Raw genomic sequence first — 23334 nt, 5'->3', positions numbered from 1 at the left:
GAAGTATTGATTAGTTTTATCTTTTACTCCGGTTATTTTACGAGCTGTGTTATTTTATGCAGAATCTTTATTTTGTCAATTCTGTGTATTTAGTCTAGGGTTTGATTTGGAGAGAAGTCTTTGAATAAACGTGGTAATTACAGTGCGAAGCTACACCGTATAGTGGGGACATAGTCCAATGAGAGGATCATCGGTATCAGCTCCACCCATAACAGAGTAAATGAAACTTAGATTCACTTTGTCGATCTGATCGGGATGTCATTACATTAAAGGTTGGGATCTGTACTGACGAGCACAAAATAACGCAAAGTCAGACGAACTTTATTTTGGTGAGTCTTGACATGTAAACTAGCAGGGATGGCTGAGAAATTACTTTAATAATTGTCTGCATGTAATAAAATAGCAAGTGCATTACTATCAGCTCCACCCCTAACAGAGTAAATGAAACTTGGCTCTGTCGTTCACAATACGGACGCCATTACGTTAAACCCTGCGCTCTGGACCGAAGAACACGATTTGGCGGAATTATAAGTGAAACTGGTCGTATTTCGGTGAGTCTTCTGATAAAAAAAAAAAAATCCTTGAAAAATGGCGGAGAAAGACACACTTGTTGAAAACTACCTGAGCTGCCATGTATGTTCAGAGACTTTCAGAGATCCTGTGTCTCTGAGCTGCAGCCACAACTTCTGTTCAAGCTGCCTGCAGAAATTCTGGGAACAAACTGAAAACAAAAACTGTCCCATTTGTAAAAGGAAATCTTCAAAGAATGAACCATCTATAAACGTTTCTCTCAGAGAACTTGCTGACTCCTTTGCTAAGAGGCAGAGTGAGAGCTCACCTGAGACAGAAAAAGAAAAGGAGAAAGAGAAGGAGGAGGTGGTGTGTGATAAACATCCAGAGGTCCCTTACTGGTACTGTGAGGATGAAGACAGAGCTGTGTGTCCTGTGTGTGAGTTTTCTCTCCACCAGAGTCACAAAGTGGTTCCTGTAGAAGAAGCAGTCAGTGACCTGAAGGAGCAGCTGAAATCTGACTTAAAGTCTCTGCAGGACAAGAGGAACAAATACAAACAAGTGGAGGAAACATACAATGAAGTGAGTGAATACATGAAGAAGCAGCTGTTGTCCACAGAGAGGCAGATCAGAGCAGAGTTCAACAAGCTCCAGCAGTTCCTGAAAGAGGAAGAGGAGTCCAGACTGGCAGCTCTGAGGGAGGAAGAGGAGCAGAAGGGGAGGACTATCAGCAGAGAGATGAAGATGATTGAGGAGCAGATCTCCTCTCTGTCAGACAGCATCTCTGCTGTTGAAGAAGAGCTGCAGAAACACAGCGTGCCATTCCTCAGCAGTTATAAAGACACTCAGAGCAGAGCCAGAGCCCAGAGCTCAGTGTCAGATCCACAGCTGGTCTCAGGAGCACTGATAGATGTGGCCAAACACCTGGGCAACCTGTCCTTCAGAGTGTGGGAGAAGATGAAGCAGAAGGTCCACTTCAGTCCTGTCATTCTGGACCCAAACACTGCACACTGCTGTCTCTATCTGTCTGATGATCTGACCAGTGTGAGACATGGAGACACATGGCAGCAGCTTCCTGATAATCCAGAGAGAAACACTTATTACTTTGACGTTTTTGGCTCTGAGGGCTTCAGCTCAGGGAAACACAGGTGGGAGGTGGAGGTGGGAGACCATCCTGACTGGATTGTGGGTTTAATTAAAGAGTCGGCTGATAAGAATGAATCTTCTGCATCAGCAGAATTTGGGATTTGGTGTTTAAATTATGAGAGTGGAAAATACAGTATTTGTGCTGACAAGACTGTGACAGTGAAGAAGAGTCTCCAGAGGATCAGAGTCCAGCTGGACTATGACAGGGGGGAGGTGTCCTTCTATGACCCTGAAGACATGACTCTGATCTACGCTCACAGAGACACTTTCACTGAGAAACTCTTCCCATATTTTAATATTGGAACGATAGGAGACGCCAAAACCTCTGATATCAAAATCTGTAACACTCGCATAACATTGAAAACATCGATGAGATCGAAGTGATTTTTTTTCCTACTCTTTAAGAACTTATTTGACATTTTTATTTACATTGATTTTAAATACTGTATATTAGGGGTGCAACAATACTCGTATCGATATTGAACCGTTCGATACAGTGCTTTCAGTTCGGTACGCATATGTATCGAACAATACAAATTTTTTTATTTATTTTATCAACTTTTCTTCTGACGATGCTGTCTGTGTTGAGCGCTCAGTGGATCTGCGTTCAACTACTCCGCCTAGGCTGCACTGTCGAGTGCAGATCCACTGAGCGCAGCGCAAGCTAGCAAGACAGAAGCGAAGCTCGTTGCAACATGGCAACTGCCTCAACGCTACCCGAAATTGAACCTCCCCCACCCTCATTCAGATCTGGCGTTTGGAACTATCTTGGTTTTCATGTGAAGTATGGCCCTGATGGTAAGCGCGTTATGGACAAAAGTAAAACAGTATGTCGGATGTGCCACGCAATGCTCAATTGGTGGGAACTAGTGTGTTAGCGCAGTTAGCTTGTTAACGTGTTGACGCCGTCCAGCCCCACGCACGGGGCGATCCGTGGTAACTCATTAACGGAGATTTGCCGCGTTATGGCGTTAATGTCATTTTAACAAGATTAACACTGACAGCACTAGTGGGAACACAACGAATATGACTGCACATTTACGCCGACATCATCCTAGTGCAAAGTCAAGTGGAAGCAGACAAAAACAACAAGCACACATGCTACAAACTTTACCCGAGTCATTTAGACAGCCGTTAGCACATGATTCTCCTTATGGGGACCTGATATGTTTAACATGCTGCTGAGAATATAGCCCAGAAGAAGCGTATAGTATAGCTTTTATTTTGGAAAGAGCCATTTCTCTGTAATAAACTCTCTTTTCCAAAGATGAGTGATTTCTCGATCAGATAGTTTTTTTTTATTATTATTATTTTGTTGTTTCAGCAACATTAAATTTAAAAACTGTACTTTTGAGTTAAAATATATATTTATAATTTAAATAAATGACAAATTAAAAAGGCATGAACATTTTTTTGTATCGGAAAAATATCGAACCGTGACACCAAAGTATCGAACCCAACCCAACCGTGAATTTTGTGTATCGTTGCACCCCTACTGTATATCCCAAAAGAATAAACGGAAACTCAGTGTACAAATGATATTATTCATATAAAACCATGGAAGAAACTGATTTGACCTTTTTGGGGGAGTTTATCGGTTAAAATGCTGATAGTTTAGCCTTGTTTTATTTGTTTTAGTTTTTGAACTTCTTAAAAGAATTGACCAAACAGTCATGATTGCCTTGTAATTTTTATGCCATACATGTCAGCATCAACTCTTATATACTTTTATTTAGTAAATATTTTTGAGGCTGTTTTACAATTCTGTCCTTGTTTAATAATTGCAGACATGATTTATATTACTCCTCATGTTTGTTCAAATGACGACTGATTAATTGTAAAAGAACCGTTTTAATTGTTGCAAAGTTATTACAGTTAGTATCAGTTAGTTTCCAGTCTGGGTTTGCTCATATCAGTTTAGTTTTTGTTTAAAGCTACATATTTACTTTACTCTTTGTTTTTCTTTTATTAGTTTCAGTCTTTTTAATTATTGTTGTATTCAGGGCATATGTCAGAGGCACGATTTAGAAAGCTCACTGTTGGTGTCAGTAGCGGTTTTAGATACGGGCGACATCGTGGTGGGGGGCGGCATCACGGGCATCGGCCAGAGGTGGAGCCAGACATTTGAAACACCCGGGGCTTAGCCCTAACGGGTAGTATGCATGTGGAATTTTTTTTTTGGGGGGGGGGGGGGCTAGAAATGACTGAAAGATTAATTGGCTCTGTTTTGAGTTTTGTTCAAAAAAGAATGACTTCATATAGGGAAAAATATATATCACATATGCAGGACACCTTAAACTAGGTTTTGATCCAGAATTAAAACAGGACTACAACAGTTCAAAATCAGGACTACTTAGGACTTAACCAAGACAGAACCAGAATCAGAACTAGATGATAGTAGCACTAAAAATCATCATAGACCTGCACTACACTTATGTTTTAATTCTACCAAAGTCCACTATTTAGATTCAGAAAAGTTTATATAATTATTTAGCCTTGTTGTGCAAACAAGCCTGCATAACTTAATAAATATATAACTTGAAAAATAACAAACCTAAAAAGAAACACTAGGTACGAGATACATGAGTACCTATGATACGGTGATACTTTTGGTAAACAGCCATTTGACTAACAGGTGTGTCTCACCTGCTCTTGTTCCATCTCTGTTCTGTCCTCATTCTCCATCTCCCTCTCTGTTCCTCTTTGTGCTGACAATCATCAAATATATAGTGGAAACCAGATATTTACACACTCTTCAGATAAAAACACAAACACTTTTTTAATTGTAACATCAAATCAGACTAAATGTTTATATTTTTTTAGATTGATAAATATAAAAAACATATTTGTTAACTTTAAGAGTAAAGAGAGAAATCGTCTGTATTTCTTAATTGCAAATGGCACCAAATTGTATTCAAAATTGAGCCACACTTATGGAGGTCCACAATTCTTTTCCTGGTGTTTTGGTTGACATCTCTTGATTTTCCCATGTCAAAGAAACAGGCTCTGTGTTTTGCCTTATTTGCAGCCACAGGTGTGCCACCAATTTACTCACATGGACTCTACTAGCCTATCAGAAGCTTCTTCAGCTCAGAATGGAATCGTCTGGCGTTTTCTTATTAATTAACAATAAACTTAGTGTATATGTTCTCCTAAATTTGATGAAAGGGATAAAAATAGACAGCTCTGTCTCTCTTTATTCTGTCATTTAACTAATTCAAAAGATATTTCAATATTTATTTATCCAAAACAAAACAAGTTTACTCTAAATTGATGTTGTACAGTAAAAAAATGTTCTTGTGTTTTCCATAAAGTATATGTAAATATCTGGTTTAATCTGTGAATATACTGCTGTGTATTGAAATTCCTCTTGTTTTGCATAGAAATATACTGAACAACATACAAAGCATAATATATAAAATAACATCTACCAGAGTTTTTTCTTTGAAAGAAGCTCCTTATGTCCATTCTTGCATATCAGTACATTACTGAAACCGATTTATTTAGCCGTGCAGGGTAACAACTGAAAATATGAAATAAACACACATGTAAGCTAAGACTCTCTAAAGAAACAGCGTTGTTGTTGTTCTGCTTTTCATTTCGCCATTTGTTGATTCACTTGAAGAGCAAGTAACGTAATATGGGTCAAGTGATCAGTTTGATATCAATCTTTCGTGATACACCGTCATATTTACATTATTTGTACAGTACGAATGATTTGCTTTGGTACCTGGTCAGACTTCAGTTCTCCTCTGTCTGCCTCGCTCCGTTTCTCCAACAGCGCAGCGGCTCCCCCCGCCCCCTCGCTCAGTCGCTTAGTGCCTGAGCTCGGATCATACCAATATTAGGGGGGATTTACGCACAGTCGTAAATTTCCTAAGTGTGCACTATGTGCTTCGAATATTGTGTGTAGTTTTTTGTTTTATACAGTTGTCAGCCAGGCATCTAACTGTAATAGAGTGAATTGTTGCCCCCCAGTGGTAAAATACAGAAGTGCCTGTTACAGGGCTAGTTCTTGGTTGACCAACGCATAACAGAAAAGGGTAGTTTTATGCACCGCTAAGAAAACAACAAGTTAGTGTGTGATGTCCTGCTGTTCAATAAAGCACGTATCTACGTCCTTCTGTTCTGATCTTTTCAAGACCCCAAACAAGAATATCACAACTGGCGACGAGGATTCTAAAGATTTCCACTGCGTGACAGAAGTTGTAGAAGGGCTGTGTTCGCACAACGACGTTTTTTTTTTTCTTCACGGCTGCAGCGGAACAGTTTTGGTGAGCTAACATGGCGATGCATGTGGGTCGTGTTGAAGAGTATAATGAATCAAAGGAAGATTTTGAGTCATATTTGGAGCGTTTGGAGCAATGGATGTTGGCAAATAATGTTTCCGATGAGAAGAAAGTGTGCACGTTTCTCTCTGTGATCGGAGCAGATACATACAGGCTGCTAAAGAATCTTGTGTCTCCGAGGGTACCGAGCACTATGGGATATGCAGCGCTGACTGCGGCGTTAAGTGCGCATTATAGGCCGACTCCAGTGGTGATAGCTGAGCGTTTTCGTTTTCAGAAACGTAACCAGAAAGAAGGGGAGGCAGTTTCTGACTATGTTGTCGCCCTGAGGCAGTTGTCAGCCACATGTGATTTTGGACAATATTTGGATGAGGCCCTGAGGGATCGTTTTGTTAGTGGGCTGCGTTCTGATGCTGTGCAGCGCAAGCTACTATCAGAAAAAGAGCTTACATTTCCACGTGCATGTGAGATTGCCATATCCATGGAACTCGCTTCGAAAAATACGATGGAGTTCTCGGGACGCCAGGACCCTCACCACGTAAATGCCTTGTCAAGTGCTCCAAATTTTTCCAACAAAGGATGGAGAGGACAGAACAGGCAAGAGGGCAATAACAAGCCAAAGAACTGGAAGGGACCTAAAAAAGACACAGGAGTGAAGCAACCATGTTATCGTTGTGGTGGAAAGCATTCAGCACGTGAGTGCAAATTTAAGAGTGAAAAGTGTCATGTTTGTGCAAAAATAGGACACATTGCACGTGCTTGCAGGAATAAAAACTTCAGTCAGCAAACTCAGTATTTGGAAACTGAGGATGAATGCTCAAGTAGGAATGATGAAGCTGAACTTTTTGGAGTATATTCAATGTACTCCATCACCTCCAGTGAGAAGGGATACACAGTGGATGTTGCGCTTGAAACAAGAACACCACCATGCTGCTGGATACAGGATCAGCAGTGTCGGTGGTATCAGACAAGTATTATCAGATGCATCTCACTCATTTCCCTATAAAACCAGCCAGTGGGCTAAAGCTCAAGTCCTACTCAGGCCAACACATTGCTGTGCGTGGATGTATTATGTTACCAGTACAGTATGGGACTCAAAACATCACCCTACCACTGATCGTTGTTCAGGGAGACAGACCAGCTCTGATTGGACGAAACTGGTTAAAGAAACTACAGCTGAACTGGAAACAGATTTTCACAGTACACAAGGTACTGGTGCAGAAAGAAGCAAAGCCTGGAGTACTAGAAGTGATTCAGCGCCATCAGGCAGTGTTTTCGGATGACCAAGGCTGCATCAAGGGATTTAAAGCTAGAATCCACACTAAACCAAACACTACACCAATTTTCTGTAAAGCTCGCCCAGTTCCTTATGCACTAAAAGAAGCTGTGGAAAAGGAGCTGGACAGATTGGAAAAGGTGAAGGTTATTTCAAAGGTTGAGAAAAGTGAGTGGGCATCCCCTATTGTTACTGTGCCAAAAGCAGACAAAACAATTAGGATATGTGGTGACTACAAAGTCAGTGTCAACCAGTGTGTTGAAGAGGAACGATATCCACTGCCTAATACGGAAGATTTGTTTGCTACTTTAGCTGGAGGAACATCCTTCAGTAAACTTGACCTTTCTCATGCCTATCAGCAGCTACAGTTAGATGAAGAATCAGAGAAGTATCTGGTCATCAACACACACAAGGGTCTCTATAAGTACAATCGCCTCAGCTATGGTGTTTCCAGTGCTCCGGCTCTTTTCCAGTCTGTGATGGATCAAATCCTTCAGGGGATGGAGCATGTGACCTGTTTTTTGGATGACATCCTCATCACTGCTTCATCTGAAAAGGAGCATTTGAAGAGGTTGGAGGAAGTACTCTCACGTCTGGAGAAGCATGGTGTCAGAGTGAAGCTTTCCAAGTGCCATTTTCTTCAGAGCAGTGTGGAGTACCTGGGACATCGTATTGACGGGGATGGACTGCATCCTTTAGAAGAAAAGGTAGCAGCCATAGCAAATGCACCAGAACCAACAAACATCACGGAACTGAAGTCCTTTCTTGGTCTTCTAAATTACTACAGTCGATTTTTGGAAAATCCATCCACCATTCTTCAGCCTTTGCATAACCTGTGGAGAAAAGATGCTAAATGGATTTGGACCATGGAATGTGCAAAAGCATTCAAAGATGCAAAAAGTCTACTGCTGCAGAACAAAGTGTTGGTGCATTACAGCACAAATCTGCCATTGAAGTTAGCCTGCGATGCGTCACCTTACGGGGTGGGCGCGGTCATCTCTCATGTCATGGAAAATGGAGAGGAAAGGCCTGTGGCATTCGCATCAAGAACATTAACTGAAGCTGAGCGAAAGTATGCCCAGATAGAAAAAGAGGCCCTTGCCATAATTTTTGGAGTAAAGAAATTCCATAAATATCTGTATGGAAGGAAATTTACCCTCATAACAGATCATAAGCCACTGCTGGCTATACTAGGGCCAAAGTCAGCTGTCCCAACACTCGCTGCACTAAGAATGCAACGCTGGGCTCTTATTCTAATGGCATACAATTATGACATTGAATACAGGAGATCAGCTGAACATGCAAATGCAGATGCGTTGTCACGTTTACCTCGGAATACACCAGACAACACTGCAGAGGAAGGGAGTATCTTCTATTTCTCACACGTGGAAGAGCTACCAATAGTAGCTAAAGACATTGAGAGAGCAACCATGAAGGATCCAATCCTCAGCAAGGTCTGGAGCTACACCATGAATGGGTGGCCGAGTTATATGCAAGACCAATCACTTAAGCCTTACTTTACACGCAGACACGAGCTGTCAGCAGAACAAGGATGTGTTCTTTGGGGACAACGGGTCATCATTCCACCAGTTTACCAACAGAAAGTGCTGGAAGACCTGCATCATGAACATCCAGGTATCTGTCGTATGAAAGCACTAGCCCGCAGTTACCTGTGGTGGCCAGGCTGTGATGGTGATATACAAGAACTGGTTCAAAGCTGCCCAGTCTGTCAGGCTGTACAGAAGTCACCACCCGTTGCACCACTCCATCCGTGGAAGTGGCCTGAGAGAGTTTGGCAACGGATTCACATTGATTTCGCTGAAAAAGGCAAGCAGTACTTTTTAGTTGTCATTGACAGTCATTCAAAATGGTTGGAAGTGTTCCCTATGCCATCCATTACCTCACACAACACCATTGAGGTTTTGAGAGGGTTATTTGCTTCATATGGGCTTCCAGAAGAGCTTGTTTCAGACAATGGACCTCAACTTGTGTCAAAGGAATTCAATCAGTTTTTGGAGTTAAATGGGGTCTGACACACAGCTGTTCCTGCCTATCATCCTGCATCAAACGGGGCAGCAGAGAGGTCAGTACAAATCCTGAAACGATCCCTGATGAAGAATGTGCTGGAAGCAGATGGTAAGGCCACATTGCCACTCAGTCATCGTTTGGCAAACTTCCTTATCATGTATCGCAGTACACCGCACACTGTGACGGGTCGTACACCAGCAGAGTTGTTCCTGAAACGTCAGATCCGGACTCGCTTCAGCCTGCTGAAGCCTGAACTAAGCAGACACATTGAACAGAAACAGTCTGAGCAGAAGCTACACCATGATTGCAGAACCCAACCTGTTCGTGTTTTTTCGGAGGGAGACGCTGTGCGAATCCGAAACTTCAGGGGGGGGGAAACAAAATAGACTCATGGAACAGTTCTGAAGAAAATGGGAGGTGTTACTTACCTGATACGAGAGGGACAGAGAACACGCACAATACATGTGGACCACCTGTTGCAGTGGAGACAGACTGTGGAGAAACCCCCAGTTATGTTTTCACCAGTTCCAGAGGGACGACCAGAAGTGATTATGGACGGTGTTGTTCCAGAGATACCACCCAGTCCACCTGGGATTTTAACATCACACCCCTCACCTCCTGAACCACCTAAACAGACAACTGATGAACCACCAGTATCCATCCCAGAAACCACCCAAAGTCCATCTGTGACACGCAGATACCCAGAGAGACGCAGAGTTCCCCCAAAGAGACTGAATCTTTGAAAATGTAGAATTATGTTTTAGTTATTTACTGCCAGTTATTTTAGAAGTGAGCAGTTAATAATACAAGTAATGGCTATATTTGTTCATTGTTCGAAAAGGGCATAGAATATTTCTTTTGGGGGCAGTGAAATACATTCTTTAAAGGGTTGCTTATTTCAATTACAAATCTAAAAGGGGAGGAATGTAATAGAGTGAATTGTTGCCCCCCAGTGGTAAAATACAGAAGTGCCTGTTACAGGGCTAGTTCTTGGTTGACCAACGCATAACAGAAAAGGGTAGTTTTATGCACCGCTAAGAAAACAACAAGTTAGTGTGTGATGTCCTGCTGTTCAATAAAGCACATATCTACGTCCTTCTGTTCTGATCTTTTCAAGACCCCAAACAAGAATATCACACTAACTATGAAAAAATTACACTCCAAAAGACCCCGGGCTTCTGGAAAAACAACCCGGGCTTAAGCCCAGTAAGCCACCCCCCCGCTCCGCCCCTGGCATCGGCAAAAAAAAAAAAAAAAAAAAAAATTGCTCGTACTCATGCTGCCCCGACATCAGCCAGCGCATATTGGGAATGGCACAGGCACCGATCGGTTTTCTATCGCCCATTTGCTGGGCGTCCTCCGTTTGCGAGGTGCGCCTGCTGCTTGCAGCACAGGGAGGAGAGGGCGGGGCGGCGGGGGATTCTCTGGCTGGCTGGAGCAGCATCTAATAACCAACTCGCAAAATAAAACAAAATAAAAACAAACCAACAAACACGAAAACAGCAGACATCATGATACAGACTTATAATTTGCACCGATGTTTTTTCGAAATTCTATACGCGAAAAGTGAGCGCGAGAGCCCTCGGTGCGCCTGTTTACTGCTGAAGTCAAAGTAAATTTTATTGTCATCTCCGCTACATACAGTCCAGTATATAGAGAGACGAGACAACGAGGCTCCAGTTACAGCAGTGCAAGTAAACAAACAATAAATATAAGAAGAGTAAGAAAATAAATATACACTTTAGGACCAGGGGTAAAGGGAGCAATTATGGGCTCAAAATGTGGTCATAAATATTTTGTACTTGTAAATCAGTTTTGTACTTGTAAATCAGGATTTGTATGTGTAAAAAGAATTTGTGCGTATGTAAAAAGATTTGTATGTGTAAAAAGATTTGTGTGTGTGTAAAAAGATTTGTATGTGTAAAAAAGAATTTGTGCGTGCGTAAAAAGATTTGTATGTGTAAAAAGATTTTGTGCGTGCGTAAAAAAAGATTTGTATGTGTAAAAAAGATTTTGTGCGTGCGTAAAAAAAGATTTGTATGTGTAAAAAGAATTTGTGCGTGCGTAAAAAAAGATTTGTATGTGTAAAAAGATTTGTGTGTGGACTTAGCCAAAACCCCCTGCAAGTTACAAGTACGAATTTTGACCCTATTTTTCTTCCTGTCATCTGATTGGTCAATGTCATGTCAATCACAAATGTAACAATCCAATCAGAGAACAGATGGGTTTGGCTGTCGGAGGGGCACTTTTTGAACTGCAGGTCCTTGAAGGAATAAATGCCCTTTTACATGCCAACCCAGCGTTTTCCTTCATCACCACGAAGGAAAACAGTCTGTGGTCGTCCGAGTTTGGTGATTTTTGTATCACAGGTCTACGTGCTTTATACAGGGACTTCCACAGCCTTTTCAACAGCGCTGCGGACCGCTGGGGGCAGTGTTTTGAAATGACAGTCTTCATTACAAAGCTTTCTTCGTTATGAATTAGCATACATGTTTTTATTGAACATTTGAAGAACTAGCAAAAAAAAACAGAAATTGTTGTAGAGGACATAAAGTCAGAGATAGAAACGACAAGGAGCAGGTGCATCTAGTACAGGTAGAGCTGCTGCAAAACCCACAGAGCTCAGCAGCCAGCGCAACAAATTCTGGATCCTTTGCTTTTAGTTAGCAGTTAGCATTAGCAGCACATCCTGCGTCCGATGTAAAGGACCTTTATGCTGCGCACTGTGACTCACAGCAATGGTCCCGGTCAGCCCTGACTTTGTGTTAAACTAATCCTAAAGTAATAATGGTATTTCTAACCACTGACATACCACAACTTTATCCTTTCAACAGCTGCTGAAAGTAAGGGGACCTAGCTGCTATCGGATATTTATATAGAGATCCTCCAGCTTCAAACTGTATTACCCTTCAAGGACCTGCAGTTCAAAAAGTGCCCTCCGACAGCCAAACCCATCTGTTCTCTGATTGGATTGTTACATTTGTGATTGACATGACATTGACCAATCAGATGACAGGAAGAAAAATAGGGTCAAAATTCGTACTTGTAACTTGCAGGGTTTTTTTTTTTACTAAGTCCACACGCAAATCTTTTTTACATACAAATCTTTTTACGCACGCACAAATTCTTTTTACACATACAAATCTTTTTTACACACACAAATCTTTTTTACACATACAAATCTTTTTTTACGCACGCACAAATTCTTTTTACACATACAAATCCTGATTTACAAGTACAAAACTGATTTACAAGTATTGTAGGGGGGAGGAGACCAGAGGTTATAACTGTAACTGTGGTGTGGAATTCTTTAGATCAGCCTTTAGAATAGGACAGCATAGGATGCAGTGTGCTGATCTCCAGATGTGTCTGTAAGGAAAATGGGTAATAAAAGAATTGTGTAAAACATGGAAACATCTCAGTGTGATCTGTACCAAGACAAAAAGAATCAGAGAGACCGTCGATGTCTCTCACATATTCTTGCAGTTTGATTGCATGCTTTAATTGTGACATTTGTTGACTTGTTTCCAGGAGACTCCCCACCTCCCCTATCACTAATTCTACACACCTGTGAGAGAGAGTTTATGCCCTGGAAGGACTGGGATTGACAAATCACGGTTCGCCTTGCGGTCACAAACGGGCCAATAAGAAGGCCTGGCGAGGTGGACGAAGCAACTTGACGGCTGGAAGAGATTGCGGCTGTGCAGATGGAGATAAAAATAGAAAGAAACATCGTCGGCAGGAAGTGAAGAGGTGACGGGAGAGCGTCATATCTCATTGGATGGCGAGATACTAGTCATGTGTTTCAAGTAGAGTTAGGAGCTCTGCCCATCCGGGCTGACAGCAAAGCGAGGTGGTGGAGTGGACATGTGAGGACGCTGCCGGCTTTTGGATTTTAACTGACCATTATTAGTAGGGGTGCAACGATACACAAAATTCACGGTTCGGTTTGGTTCAATATTTTGGTATCACGGTTCGATAGTTTTTTGATACAAAAAAAATGTTCATGCTTTTTTTTAAATTGTAATTTATTAAAATTATAAATATTTCTTTTAACTCAAAAGTAAAGTTTTTAAATTAAATGTTGCTGGAACAACAAAATAATAAAAAAAAATAAATCTATCTGATCGAGAAATCACTCATCTGTGGAAAAGAGTTTATTACAGAGAAATGGCTCTTTCCAAAATAAAAGCTATACTATACCCTTCTTCTGGGATATATTCTCAGCAGCATATTAAACATATCAGGTCCCCATAAAATGAACCACTCTCTGATAGACCTCCCCTCACACTCATCTTCTGGAGTGCTAGCAGGTAGGTAGGTTTTCTGCAACAGAAAAGGGTCGCATGTCGACAGCAATAAAAGTAGCAATTCCCCTATTTCTTTTGCCCTCTTAGAATCATGTGCTAACGGCTGTCTAAATGACTCGGGTAAAGTTTGTAGCATGCATGCTTGTTGTTGTTTTTGTCTGCTTCCTCTTGTCTTCGCACTAGGGTGATAGCGTAAATGTGCAGTCATATTCATTGTGTTCCCACCGATGTAACTGAGCATTGCGTGGCACATCCGACATACTGTTGTACTTTTGTCCACGACGCGCTTACCATCAGGGTCATACTTCACATGAAAACCAAAATAGTTCCAAAAGTCAGATCTGAATGAGGGTGGGGGAGGTTCAATTTCGGATAGTGTTGAGGCAGTTGCCATGTTGCAACGAGCTTAGCTTCTGTCTCGTTGGCTTGAGGCTGTGTCCCAATCCAGCGACCGCACGCTCCGGAGGATTTTGAGACCTATTACGTCACAGCGACGCGAAGACGGCTGTCCCAATCTGAAGTATACTCCAAATGCCCCATCAATTTCCCCAAATTTGAAGTGAGGTCCGGTGTACACTTAGTGGTCCCATATATCCCACAATTCATAGCGCGGCGGTGGGTGTGAATAATTTTGCCGAAAAATCCGGCAGATGGCTGAGGTGGAGCGGCCGAAGAGTAAACTTTCAAAAGTAAGTACTGAATATTATGTCACTTATTTAAGTGCAAATGTTTAATAATGAAGAACATTAAAATATTACTATTGGCCACATGTCGGCAAAGTTATGTGACATTATTGATGTTTGTACTAACTTGGTTTTAAAGCCTTTACTTTAAAATATACGCAGTCCAATAGTCGACCTTAATCTTACAGAGATGTGATGATTTTATGGATAATTAAAGTCAGTCATATATCCACAAACACAACAAGCTGAAAGTCAGTGATGCTGCTCGGTTTGCAGTCCTGAATATCAAGGCACAAGCTGTCGTGGTCCTGGGTCAGTGACCCAGCACTTTAAGTTTATTATTATCATTTTATAGTTTATCCTGATTTTGTATTAGTTCTTTGGGTTTGGTCGTCGTGTTTATTATCCCTACCTGTGTCTTCCCTCTGTGCTCCGTTCGGGTCCCTGCGTTTGTGTTGTAAAATAGTCCGTGTGTTTCCTGCTTTACTTTGTAGGTCTGTGTCTCATTACAAATACACTGATAATGGTTAGAATAAGTCTCTCTAGGTCAGGAAGTCCAAACAAGATGTCCTGAACTGGGCCTTAAAATCAACTGAAGGATAGTATTAGATAATCAAAGCTACGTATGGTTGTTTTTCTTCTCTGTCTTTCTGATTCCAGGAGGAGCAGATACGAGGCGAGGTTGGACTGAATGGAGTGGATTGGAAGGGAGTCATCAAGAGGGGTGCTGGGAGAAGATAATAATCGTTTGTTATTGTCAAAGTATAAAAGCTGTACAGCCCGTTTCAGGGATAACCTTAGTGTGAGGCAGACTGTTGTTTCACACCACGGTCCAGTGCGGTAAATTGTAATTTCAACTGTCAAAGCAAATTAAATATTTTAAACGACAGATATTTCTCCTGAATTCCTTCTGGAAAATTTGAACATGACACACCTCACAGCAAGATAGTCCTGCGTTTAAATTCAGGGTGGGGATTTTCTCAGAAAAGGTTAGATGTTCTTCCTGTGTCTCTGTGGGTTCAGTCTGAGTAATCGTGCTTCCTCCCACAGTTCAAACACACGCAAGTTAAGTTAACTGATGATCCTAAATTGTCTGTCTGTCTCTATTTGTTAGCCCTGCCACAGATTGTTGACCTGCCCAGTGTGTACCCTGCCTTTAAAACAGCAGCGTGAATGAACAGTACTTCTGCTCAACTTCACAGACACAGCATGTCTGATGCAGTATTTCTTTAACACTGTGAGAAACTGCAACACCTAGTGGTGACAGCGTGAAATTGCGGGGTCATTGATATCAGCTCCACCCATAAGAGAGTAAATGAAACCTAAAGATTCACTTTTGTCGATCTGACGGGAACACATTACACTAAAGCTTAGGATCTGTACTGAAGAATGCAAATTAGCTGAAAAGTCAAAAGAACTGTATTTTGGTGAGTCTTCTCCTTTAAATAATCTGAAATTATCAGGGATGGCTGAGAAATTGCTTTTAGAAAATTTCCTGAGCTGCCATGTGTGTTCAGAGACTTTCAGAGATCCTGTGTCTCTGAGCTGCAGCCACAACTTCTGTTCAAGCTGCCTGCAGAAATTCTGGGAACAAACTAAAAACAAAAACTGTCCCATTTGTAAAAGAAAATCTTCAAGGGATGAAACATCTATAAACGTTTCTCTCAAAGAACTTGCTGACTCCTTTGCTAAGAGGCAGAGTGAGAGCTCACCTGAGACAGAAAAAGAAAAGGAGGAAGAGAAGGAGGAGGTGGTGTGTGATAAACATCCAGACGTCCCTTACTGGTACTGTGAGGATGAAGACAGAGCTGTGTGTCCTGTGTGTGAGTTTCCTCACCACCAGAGTCACAAAGTGGTTCCTGTAGAAGAAGCAGTCAGTGACCTGAAGGAGCAGCTGAAATCTGACTTAAAGTCTCTGCAGGACAAGAGGAACAAATACAAACAAGTGGAGGAAACATACAATGAAGTGAGGGAACACATGAAGAAGCAGCTGTTGTCCACAGAGAGGCAGATCAGAGCAGAGTTCAACAAGCTCCAGCAGTTCCTGAAAGAGGAAGAGGAGTCCAGACTGGCAGCTCTGAGGGAGGAAGAGGAGCAGAAGGGGAGGACTATCAGCAGAGAGATGAAGATGATTGAGGAGCAGATCTCCTCTCTGTCAGACAGCATCTCTGCTGTTGAAGAAGAGCTGCAGAAACACAGCGTGCCATTCCTCAGCAGTTATAAAGACACTCAGAGCAGAGCCAGAGCCCAGAGCTCAGTGTCAGATCCACAGCTGGTCTCAGGAGCACTGATAGATGTGGCCAAACACCTGGGCAACCTGTCCTTCAGAGTGTGGGAGAAGATGAAGGAGAAGGTCCACTTCAGTCCTGTCATTCTGGACCCAAACACTGCAAACTGCTGTCTCTATCTGTCTGATGATCTGACCAGTGTGAGACAAGGAGACACATGGCAGCAGCTTCCTGATAATCCAGAGAGAAACACTTTGCATCCCACTGTTTTTGGCTCTGAGGGCTTCAGGTCAGGGAAACACAGCTGGGAGGTGGAGGTGGGAGACCATCCTGACTGGATTGTGGGTTTAGTTAAAGAGTCAGTTGACAGAAAGGGAGAATGTTTTGCTTCACCAGAATATGGAATCTGGTGTTTAGTGCATCGCAGTGGAGAATACATTAATGGTGTTGGTCAGACTGTGACAGTGAAGAAGAGTCTCCAGAGGATCAGAGTCCAGCTGGACTATGACAGGGGGGAGGTGTCCTTCTATGACCCTGAAGACATGACTCACATCTACACTCACAGAGACACTTTCACTGAGAAACTCTTCCCATATTTCAGTGTTGGAAAGGCAGGAGACGCCAAAACCTCTGATATCAAAATCTGTCAGATTGAGATTTCTCTGAAAACGAGTTCTCTGTGAACTGTTTTTCTCTTGTCTCATCCTTTTTGTTACAGCTTGTTTTTGTGGTTGTTTGTTTTTCAATTTAGGCAACTCCTGTTTTTATTTTTTATGTGAGAAAGTGCAGAAAGAAAGATTAGTATCTGAAGCATTTTATACAATGTGATAAAAATCATTTTCAAAACACAGAGAGTAAAATTAAATCATAAAAGTTATTTTTGCTTTGTTTTCTTGCAAATTCAGTTTGAAGGTCCTTAAAACTTTATATTTATTTGTTCTTTTTTTGGTTGATTTTTTTGCCTTTTTTGACAAATATATAGCAGTTTCAAGTCATTGGGTGTTCATGAAACAGTTTTTAAACATTTAAACAGTGCAAAGTAGAACATACCTCCATGTGTCAGACATTGATAAACAAGCACTGATAAATGTCACTTTCCTTTCCTTCATCAGTTATTTAGATCCATATCAGCTAATAACAGCATCGTGACAATTTGTGTTTTAATGGTTTCAAAATGATAAATAGACATGACTCATAAATAATCCTAATGTCTTCTTTTAATACTTAACTGTCAGCAATTCATTTAAGTCATTTGCTTCATCTAAATGTGTTTAGCATGTTTTGCATTAAGTTGCAAAATAAACCAAACTGTGTACATTGGTGTAATAGTTCAGCCATGTTTTTCTTTAAAATGTGTCATTGCAGAATAATGTTGACTGTCTGACATTTATTCAGTTGTATTCATACAAACTAAAGCTCATTCTTTGTTTTTTAGATTGTTCCTAAGTTCTGTATAAATTGCTTTGTCAGATACAGACACTGTTTTCTTTGCTACTGACTGACCCAAAACATTTATTTCATAATTGTTGAACATTTGTACAGTTGGAGCTGCTGTTTGTTCCAGTGTGTTTCTGTGAACTCTCACTTCATATTCCAGATCACATCAGCACATTCAGGATTTAGTCTTGTTAACAGTGGATTTCCTGTTTTTCACCTCCAGAGCAAATATGATGAAAATGTTGGAAACATGAGTTCCCTGATTTCCTGGATTATTTTCTGTCAATAAATATATCAAAGCCTGGCTGCAGTCTGATGTGTCTGTAAACACAGAAGGACGCTGAACTTTCTATTTAAACTGTCATTTTAAACATTTTCTTGAAGTTAGGGAAACACATGTAGCATATAAGAGAATAAAGCATCTAATCTGAGGAAACAGAACTAGAGGATTAATATTATTGTACAGAAGAAATCCAAAGTGGCAATAAGAGATAAAAGGGAAAGTAAGAGGAGGACACTTCATGTAGTTTATGTGTAGGGCTGCACAAACAGTCTCTGTTTAATTTCTGATGAACTGCTGATGTCTCTGACTAGACTTTCTGTTTGATTATGTTTGTTCCTTTATTTGTTTTTACTTTGACTACAAGTGGCAGATGGCTGCCCACTCCCTGAACTTGGTTCTGCTGGAGGCTTCTTCCTGCTAAAAGGGAGTTTTTCCTTCCTACTGTTGCCAAAGCCCAAAATCATAGAGAGTCATATGACTGTTGGGATTTTCTTTGTTTTCTTGGTATTATTTTAGGGTCTTTCCCTTACAATATAAAACTTCTTAAGGTGAATGTTGTTCTGATTTAGCATCATATAAATAAAAGTTAATAGAATTACAGGCTCAGTTAACAGGAAGGAAGAATATCCTGCTTTACCAAAGTTAGACATTTGGTGTTTCTAATATAACAACAGACAATATACAGATGTTGTTGGTCAGACTGTGACCCTGAAGACATGACTCACATCTACACTCACAGAGACACTTTAACTGAGACACGTTTAATATTTGAAAAGCAGGAGATGCCAAAACAGTCTAAGGGAGTTTTCATCATAGTTCAGTGAGATCTCAGTAATTTTCTTTTTTCTTTTTTCTTTTTTCTGTTTTTTTGGTTTATTTTTAATTTTTGTGTAAATGATTGTGAATGTATTTTTTTAATCTTTCAATCTTTGATCAATTCCATCAATTTCTTTCTATGTGAGAAATCACTGAAATACTTCTTAGAGTAAAAGAAATGTACAACATGAACTGCTGATGACTGAAACACAGAACAATCATGTATTCATTTCTTGTCATTTAAGGTTAAGGGCCTGATCTGAAACTTTTCTGGTGGTCACTCCAAATCACAGTGACTATGACTGACCAAAAACTATTTAAATAACTATTTGACTGATTCATCATTTGGTTGTTTCAGTGAAAGAAACAGTAGCAATAATGTGGGTGTTTTCTGTTCTCCTTTCTTTTCTTCTTTTTGGACACCTGCTGTATTTGACAGATTTACGATTTACAAAACTGACTGAAGATGTTATGATGAAAACACTGAACATTTTGAAAGCAGCTGACACTTGGTCACTCTGCTTGTTAGTTGCAGTTTGTAATACTGTGAACTCCCTCATTTTAAATATGTGAATCTCATCATGATTTTAAAGTTTAGAAACACACAAAGAAGAACAGAAGAACGACACCTTTGTACTGTACATGCTGCTTTTTCTTCTTTTTCTGGAGGGGGTCAGGGTCATGTTAGCACGGTCACGCACATATGTGTGGTCAAAGGTAACCTTTGACCTTTGAGTATTAGACCAGGCTGAACTAGATATGAACACGAGTATGATACAACATCTCTGTTGTTCACTGCAGGAAATAAACAAAACGTTAATCTGACAAAAATCTTCACCATCCTATAAAAAAGGTGAAGTGTTTGGTGGGAGAGTTCACACAAAATACAGTCCTGCATCATATGAATTTCAAAGCAAACATGTATCCCACTCTGTACAAGTGGTAATGACATTAAGTAGAAGGAAAAAATGGACAACATAAAACAGCAAAAAATGTAAATCTGCAGAAGAAAAACAGCAGAAAAAGCAAAAGTCATTTCCACCATGTTGGTCGTTACACAAAAACACATGCAGAATGCAGATTGGGTGTACTATCCATTTAAAGCAGTCATGTTTTTGACATGAAGCATCGTCTCTTTAAACAACTGCAGACAGTACTTGTACAAGTGCATGATTTGTACAATAGGAAAAAAAAAAGAAAAAAAGCACAGTAAAAACCAGCATACAATAAATAAATATTTCAAATAAATTAAAACCTGAGGACTGTTCACCAAGACGACTGAGCGGTCTTTTTCTATCTTGGTCTGACCAATAGGGGCGAGACAAATGTGAAAGCAGCCAATGGTGGATGAGCAAAGTAAAGTGGAGCTGATGAAAAGTCAAACCTTCACAAAATCAGTTTTCAGTGCTGCAAAGTCCATCCGTTCAGTCCTGCCACCTCTGGCACAAGCACCAGATCCACCGGCCTGTAGCTGTTGAAAAAAACAAGTTTGCTCTTTTTTCCTCAAAGGCAAAGTAGAAACTGTGGAGAAATGATGGAACAAGGTTGGAAACAGAGGGAGTGGGGACAAGTGAAAGGAAGCTGGTTCTTCTTCTACACTGATGAACTGCTGATGTCTCTGACTGGCGACTGGGCAACCTGTCCTTCAGAGTGTGGGAGAAGATGAAGGAGAAGGTCCACTTCAGTCCTGTCATTCTGGACCCAAACACTGCAAGTGGCTGGCTCTATCTGTCTGATGATCTGACCAGTGTGAGACTTGGATTTAAAAAACAGCAGATTTCTGACAATCCAGAGAAAAACATTAAGTTTCCCGAAGTATGTGGCTCTGAGGGCTTCAGCTCAGGGAAACACAGCTGGGAGGTGGGAGACCATCCTGAGTGGAGTGTGGGTTTAATAAAAGTGTCAGCTGACAAGAATGAATCATTCATTTCACCAGAAACTGGAACCTGGTGTTTAAATTATGAGAGTGGAAAATACACTGATGTCGTTTATCAGACTCTGAGAGTGAAGAAGAGTCTCCAGAGGATCAATGACCGTCCCCAAGAGAAGCATTTAGTAATGACAGGTCAGTGCAGCCTAAACTCAAACCAGAATTTAAAAAGCGACGCATATTAATGTTGGTTCAGTCACATTTCTCTCTGAAGCATAGAGACTATCAGCGGTAGTCTGGTGGTGTATTCAACATCTATGTCACAGACACAGCGCCATCTAGTGAGAATATAGTAAAATAGCAACTCCATTACTATCAGCTCCGCCCATAACAGAGTAAATGAAACTTAAACTCATTGTCTACCACGCTGGAGACGCCTTCACATTAAAACCTGCGCTCTGCAGCATTATCAAGCAAAGAGGTCATATTTCGGTGAGTCATTAAAACCAAACCCTGGAAAATGGCGGAGAAAGTCGCACTTTTTGAAAACTATCTGAGCTGCCATGTGTGTTCAGAGACTTTCAGAGATCCTGTGTCTCTGAGCTGCAGCCACAGCTTCTGTTCAAGCTGCCTGCAGAAATTCTGGGAACAAACTAAAAACAAAAAATGTCCCATTTGTAAAAGAAAATCTTCAAGGGATGAACCATCTATAAACGTTTCTCTCAAAGAACTTGCTGACTCCTTTGCTAAGAGGCAGAGTGAGAGCTCACCTCAACAAGAGGAGGAAGAGAAGGAGGAGGTGGTGTGTGATAAACATCCAGACGTCCCTTACTGGTACTGTGAGGATGAAGACAGAGCTGTGTGTCCTGTGTGTGAGTTTTCTCTCCACCAGAGTCACAAAGTGGTTCCTGTAGAAGAAGCAGTCAGTGACCTGAAGGAGCAGCTGAAATCTGACTTAAAGTCTCTGCAGGACAAGAGGAACAAATACAAACAAGTGGAGGAAACATACAATGAAGTGAGGGAACACATGAAGAAGCAGCTGTTGTCCACAGAGAGGCAGATCAGAGCAGAGTTCAACAAGCTCCAGCAGTTCCTGAAAGAGGAAGAGGAGTCCAGACTGGCAGCTCTGAGGGAGGAAGAGGAGCAGAAGGGGAGGACTATCAGCAGAGAGATGAAGATGATTGAGGAGCAGATCTCCTCTCTGTCAGACAGCATCTCTGCTGTTGAAGAAGAGCTGCAGAAACACAGCGTGCCATTCCTCAGCAGTTATAAAGACACTCAGAGCAGAGCCAGAGCCCAGAGCTCAGTGTCAGATCCACAGCTGGTCTCAGGAGCACTGATAGATGTGGCCAAACACCTGGGCAACCTGTCCTTCAGAGTGTGGGAGAAGATGAAGGAGAAGGTCCACTTCAGTCCTGTCATTCTGGACCCAAACACTGCAAACCGCTGGCTCTATCTGTCTGATGATCTGACCAGTGTGAGACATAGAGATACAAAGCATGAGCTTCCTGATAATCCAGAGAGAAACACTTATTCTGCCACTGTTTTTGGCTCTGAGGGTTTCAGGTCAGGGAAACACAGCTGGGAGGTGGAGGTGGGAGACCATCCTTGGTGGACTGTGGGTTTAGTTAAAGAGTCAGTTGACAAAAATGAGCCATCTGTTTCACCAACATGTGGATTCTGGTGTTTAACACATTACAGTGGAGAATACATTGATGGTGATGATCAGTCTCTACAAGTGAAGAAGAGTCTCCAGAGGATCAGAGTCCAGCTGGACTATGACAGGGGGGAGGTGTCCTTCTATGACCCTGAAGACATGACTCAGATCTGCACTCACAGAGACACTTTCACTGAGAAACTCTTCCCATTTTTTAACATTGGAGAGGCAGGAGACGCCAAAACCTCTGATATCAAAATATGTGTGTCTGAGATTTCCTTGGAAAGTGTAAGGAGGTCTCTGTGAGTTTTTTGGTTTTCTTTTTTTTTCTCTCAAGCTTTCTCGTCTTTATTACAGCTTGTTTCTTGGCTGTTTGTTTTTTGCTTCTTTTCAATTTAGGCAACTCCATGTTGAAAAGAAATTTTTATGTGAAAAATTTATAAATAAAATATTTATTTTTACCACAGAGAGCATCACTAAATCATTAAGATACAAAATATTTTCTTGCAAATTCAGTTTGAAGGTGTTTCATAAATGTAATATTTTTGTTTTGTTTTGTTTTTTACCTTTTTGACAAATATATAGCAGTTTTAAAGTCTTTAGGTGTTCATGAAACTGTTTTTAAACATTTAAACAGTGAAAAATTGATGTGACATTGATGAACAAGCACTGATAAATGTCACTTTCCTTTCCTTCATCACTTATTTAGATCAATATCAGTTAATAACAGTATCATGACACTTTATGCTTTAGTGGTTTCAAAATGATAAATAGACTTGACTCATAAATAATCCTAATGTC

General features: G+C 41.0%; 2 protein-coding genes across 3 annotated transcripts; both read left to right on the top strand.

The window, feature by feature from the left end:
• The first annotated feature begins 80 nt into the window (after nucleotides 1-80).
• On the top strand, nucleotides 81-22920 carry LOC116328971 (tripartite motif-containing protein 35-like). 2 transcript variants are annotated; one of them, XM_039621082.1, is made up of 2 exons: nucleotides 81-876; nucleotides 21676-22920. In XM_039621082.1, the coding sequence occupies exons 1-2, from the start codon at nucleotides 589-591 to the stop codon at nucleotides 22837-22839; spliced, it is 1452 nt and encodes a 483-aa protein (XP_039477016.1). In that variant the 5' UTR covers nucleotides 81-588; the 3' UTR covers nucleotides 22840-22920. The 2 variants fall into 2 exon arrangements, with proteins under 2 accessions (XP_039477016.1, XP_039477017.1); XM_039621083.1 differs by lacking the exon at nucleotides 81-876 and having other exon boundaries at nucleotides 21298-22918.
• On the top strand, nucleotides 15545-18211 carry LOC116323466 (tripartite motif-containing protein 35-like). Its single transcript, XM_039621084.1, has one exon. It carries the CDS (start codon nucleotides 15708-15710, stop codon nucleotides 17151-17153), a length of 1446 nt encoding a protein of 481 aa, XP_039477018.1. The 5' UTR covers nucleotides 15545-15707; the 3' UTR covers nucleotides 17154-18211.
• Nucleotides 22921-23334: the final 414 nt, after the last annotated feature.

Source organism: Oreochromis aureus, linkage group 12 (assembly GCF_013358895.1).
Source record: "Oreochromis aureus strain Israel breed Guangdong linkage group 12, ZZ_aureus, whole genome shotgun sequence".
Lineage (NCBI taxonomy): Eukaryota > Metazoa > Chordata > Actinopteri > Cichliformes > Cichlidae > Oreochromis > Oreochromis aureus.
Note: the sequence above shows the minus strand (reverse complement) of the source record. Positions and strands in the feature narration are given on the sequence as shown.

Coding starts and splice junctions, on each gene's coding strand:
- LOC116323466 (XM_039621084.1), top strand. CDS start 15,708: ATGGCTGAGAAATTGCTTTTAGAAAATTTCCTGAGCTGCCATGTGTGT.
- LOC116328971 (XM_039621082.1), top strand. CDS start 589: ATGGCGGAGAAAGACACACTTGTTGAAAACTACCTGAGCTGCCATGTA. Junction 877..21,675: donor AGGAGAAAGAGAAGGAGGAG/GTGGTGTGTGAT, acceptor GAGAAGGAGGAG/GTGGTGTGTGATAAACATCC.